We start from the raw sequence: 3453 nt of genomic DNA on the forward strand, positions 1-3453 counted from the left end.
CTAAAACAGGCCTAGTGACGCCACTGGTTTTCAGTCTTGATTTAGGTACAAATAAGTCCTCGATCAGTCAATCTCAGGGTCCTGGTGGTGACATTTAGTTGTAAAAGTTCAGAAATGTCTAAAGGTGCATCACCATGCAGAGCCTTGGTGTCTGGGCCTCACTCATGCAGAAAGATATGAGTGAAAAACATCCTCCTGTGTGGCCAAACAATTCTTAAGACTACACTTGGGTACTTGAGTGCAAGTTTACAATGGTTTTACTACAAAAAGGGATGTAAACAATAGTGCATGGATAAAATAAAACAGTAACAAAGCAATTTTATTTCACATCAAAGGCCCCACCAACTCTACAATGAATATTTTCTAAAACTGATTTTCAGCTGCAGTTACACCTGCAGTTCACACCAAGTTTTTTCGAGAGAAAAATTAGATTTTTAAAAATGTTTTCCAAAGTGGAGAGTTTTTAAAACTGTTCTTGTTGGATCTAGTTTTAAAAAAGCAGCAACAAGTCAATTTAAAGTTGAAAATAGCACAAGAAGACAAAAATATATCAAATATGCCAAAGCAGATTTAAAAGAGAACAATGTTTTTGAAGAGACTGAAAAGTATTTTTACAAGGAAATTTATTGTAAATAAAATTAAATATTCTGAGTTTTAAAAGTCAAGTCATAGCATCCATCTTCTGAATGAGCTGAACATTTTGAGATATAAATGACAAAAACACAAAATAAGCAGAAGTAATGTTCAAAAACTTAGAAATAAAAAACGGGGAAACAATTGAATCAGCATGCACACAATAAAAGTGCTTCAATGCTTTTACACTGGCACCATTAATTATCAACAGACACTCTTTCTCCAGGGAAACTAACATGTTTATTGTTCAAATTTAATGGCGTTTCAGTTTTGTTTGCAGTTATTCAGACTACACTAAAGAAATGAAGGTAACTGATGATTCTCTGTCTGAACATTTTGTTTTCAGGTGAGATGAAGAACTTTGTTTCAACTCTTGATGTTCGTGTAAAGAACAGGACTCAGTCTCTGTCCAATGTTGACATCTTCATCTCCCCCTGTGACCCTGACCACAAGCCCCCCAATACTTGTCCCAGTCCAACTCAGGGTGACCTGAAGGACACTAATTTGGACAGATCAATACAAAAGAGTCAATTGGAGGCAGGAGTGTCCCTTCCCCTAGAGAGGTCAAGAGTCACGCAGTACTCGTTGTCTCCGACCCTCGGCAGAAGGAAGTCCACCGGCAGCATCATCTGCAGCCCCAGCCAGCGGGACCATGACAGTGGTAACCATGGTAATAGTGAGGAGGAGGAGGGGCTGCTGGTGGATGAGGGCAGGATGTACCCAGCGCTACGATCCAAGAGTCTCAGCACCAACCCGCGGAGGACAAGGATGAAGAGGCAGGAGGATGATGAGAAGCCTCGTACAGCTAGTAGTGTCAAAGACTTGGTGTCAGTGTTTGGGGGGCAACAGGAAGACATGGACCAGGACCAAGTCCCAAGACTCTGACTGCTGATTCTGAATGACTGAGGTGAGGTCTGAACTGACTGTAGATAAGCAGAGCTGAGGTTTTGGTTTTCCACGGTCAATCCTGACTGTCAAACTTTCAGTCTTTAGAAGAGTGACAGACCTGAACCAACCCAATCTCTGTACCATAGTAGTCTGACTATTAACGTTCAAGAGGAGTGTGATTACAATGTTTAATATTCTCTGTAGTGATGTGGTGGTGAACCCCAACTTAACTAACAAAATAAGAGTGACAGCAAGAAGGAAAACTGACAGAATTTTAGAAATATTGATCTGACTGGTTGTGTCAGACTGTAGGTTAATTTTAATGATTATGGATATAAAAGGGACACATTTTATTAAACTGTCAACTTACCTGCAGTAGACAGTGATCAGACGAATCTCAGTTTGAAGTAAAGTAAAGACAGTATCTCACTGGGCTGCGACTGTTGGGAACAAACTGCAATGGCATTCAGGAGGGAGTCTCTAAAATGTCTTGTAACATTTGCACAAGTTCTCAGTCTCCTCATACGAGCTGCAGGACCTTGGAGCCTTGTCTCATGAATTTTAAACTATTTTAAATTTTCTCTCAAAATATTTGTAGAGTTGTTGTGGATGTCTTGACTGTTCTAAGTTTACTTTCTGTAATTCTAGATCAGATCTTTTCATAAATTGCCACCTGTTTATTGTTTGCTGCTGTATGGAAAGGTGCTCATTTGTAACATGACACTATATGCATGGTTTCGCTTTCAAAATAAAAAGTGCATCAAAGTGTTTGTGACAAAAACCTGCTGTAGTCCATCAGCTGCAGCACAGTTTTCTTTCAGCTTCATGGGAGGTTTTGTCTGAAAATTTGCCTGTTTTCTTATAATTTTGAATCATAAACTAGTTTCCAACAATTGCAGCCCTGTGAGTAACAGGCTTTAATTTATCACAGCTGAGTCAAGCTCACAGCTATTTGTCGTGAATTTCTACCTAAAACATTTAAATGTTTCCCAACAATTGAGGAGCTTCATCATCCAAAGGGAGCCTTTTGATTAAATACTGGTTAATAAATCAGCCTGAAAAGTGATACTGCATCAATGGGATCAATGAAAATCCATCTGAAGACTGATATGAAATAAAAACAATAACTCTACCTGTTTGTACAGTCACCTGTTAAAAATAAAATAATTGTTGATTTGAAATGTCTTCCGTTTTTTTTTTTCATTACCTTTTGTATTACCTGAACATGATGCAAGAAGTACCAGAACACACACAAATGCATTTAATGCAAACCTCAGAACACAACACAAAGGACCCTTGGGATGGATGGGAATGAGACTAATCTGCAGAAGTACAGTTGTTTTGTTTTTTAAACTCTTAGAATTAATCATTTAATGGATGACTGAGAGTCTACACGAACAGTATAATGTTATTAATGTGAGGATCTGGAGTTAGCTCCGCCTTTGGGCGGCACCACTAACCCTTACTCCACAGGTGATCCTGATCCCACTGATGAGACCATCCAGTATTTAAGCCTCTGGCTGAGACCAGACCTTCGCTGGAGCATCAAACCTCTCGGGTTAGACTCTTAGCCACAGTGTCTAATCTCAGTTGGTCTCGCTACGCTAACAGAGTTTTTCCATGCTGTCTAATTCAGGTTTTTGCCACGTCAAGACGGTCCACCCTCACGGGAACTTACCTGGAACTGCTGGATTACTGGTTCATCGACTTCTGGATCACCGTTCTCTCATCGCAAACCACCAGCCGCGATCAAGTGGATGTCACTAACTCCAACATTCAGGACCAGTAGATTAGAAATTTGTCACACAGGACCCTGACACAGCCAGAGAAGGACGTGCTGGCAAAAGGACTTAATTTTGCCATCTCCCCACAAGAAATACCTGTTGTGGAACTCATCACTGCCACTGAGTCTGCCATTAGGAACAACAACTT

The 3453-nt window shown here is 40.1% G+C and overlaps 1 protein-coding gene across 2 annotated transcripts in view; it reads left to right on the forward strand.

Moving 5' to 3' along the window:
- Positions 1 to 2702, forward strand: part of LOC108247988 (transient receptor potential cation channel subfamily M member 1-like) — a 101507-nt gene extending 98805 nt beyond the window's left edge. For both annotated transcript variants that reach the window (XM_037980005.1, XM_037980006.1), the window contains exon 28: positions 980 to 2702. In XM_037980005.1, the coding sequence (XP_037835933.1) occupies positions 980 to 1518 (539 nt within the window). In that variant the 3' untranslated portion in view covers positions 1519 to 2702. The remainder of the gene's footprint in view (positions 1 to 979) is intronic.
- Positions 2703 to 3453: the final 751 nt, after the last annotated feature.

This window comes from Kryptolebias marmoratus, linkage group LG15, assembly GCF_001649575.2.
Source record: "Kryptolebias marmoratus isolate JLee-2015 linkage group LG15, ASM164957v2, whole genome shotgun sequence".
Classification (NCBI taxonomy): Eukaryota; Metazoa; Chordata; class Actinopteri; order Cyprinodontiformes; family Rivulidae; genus Kryptolebias; species Kryptolebias marmoratus.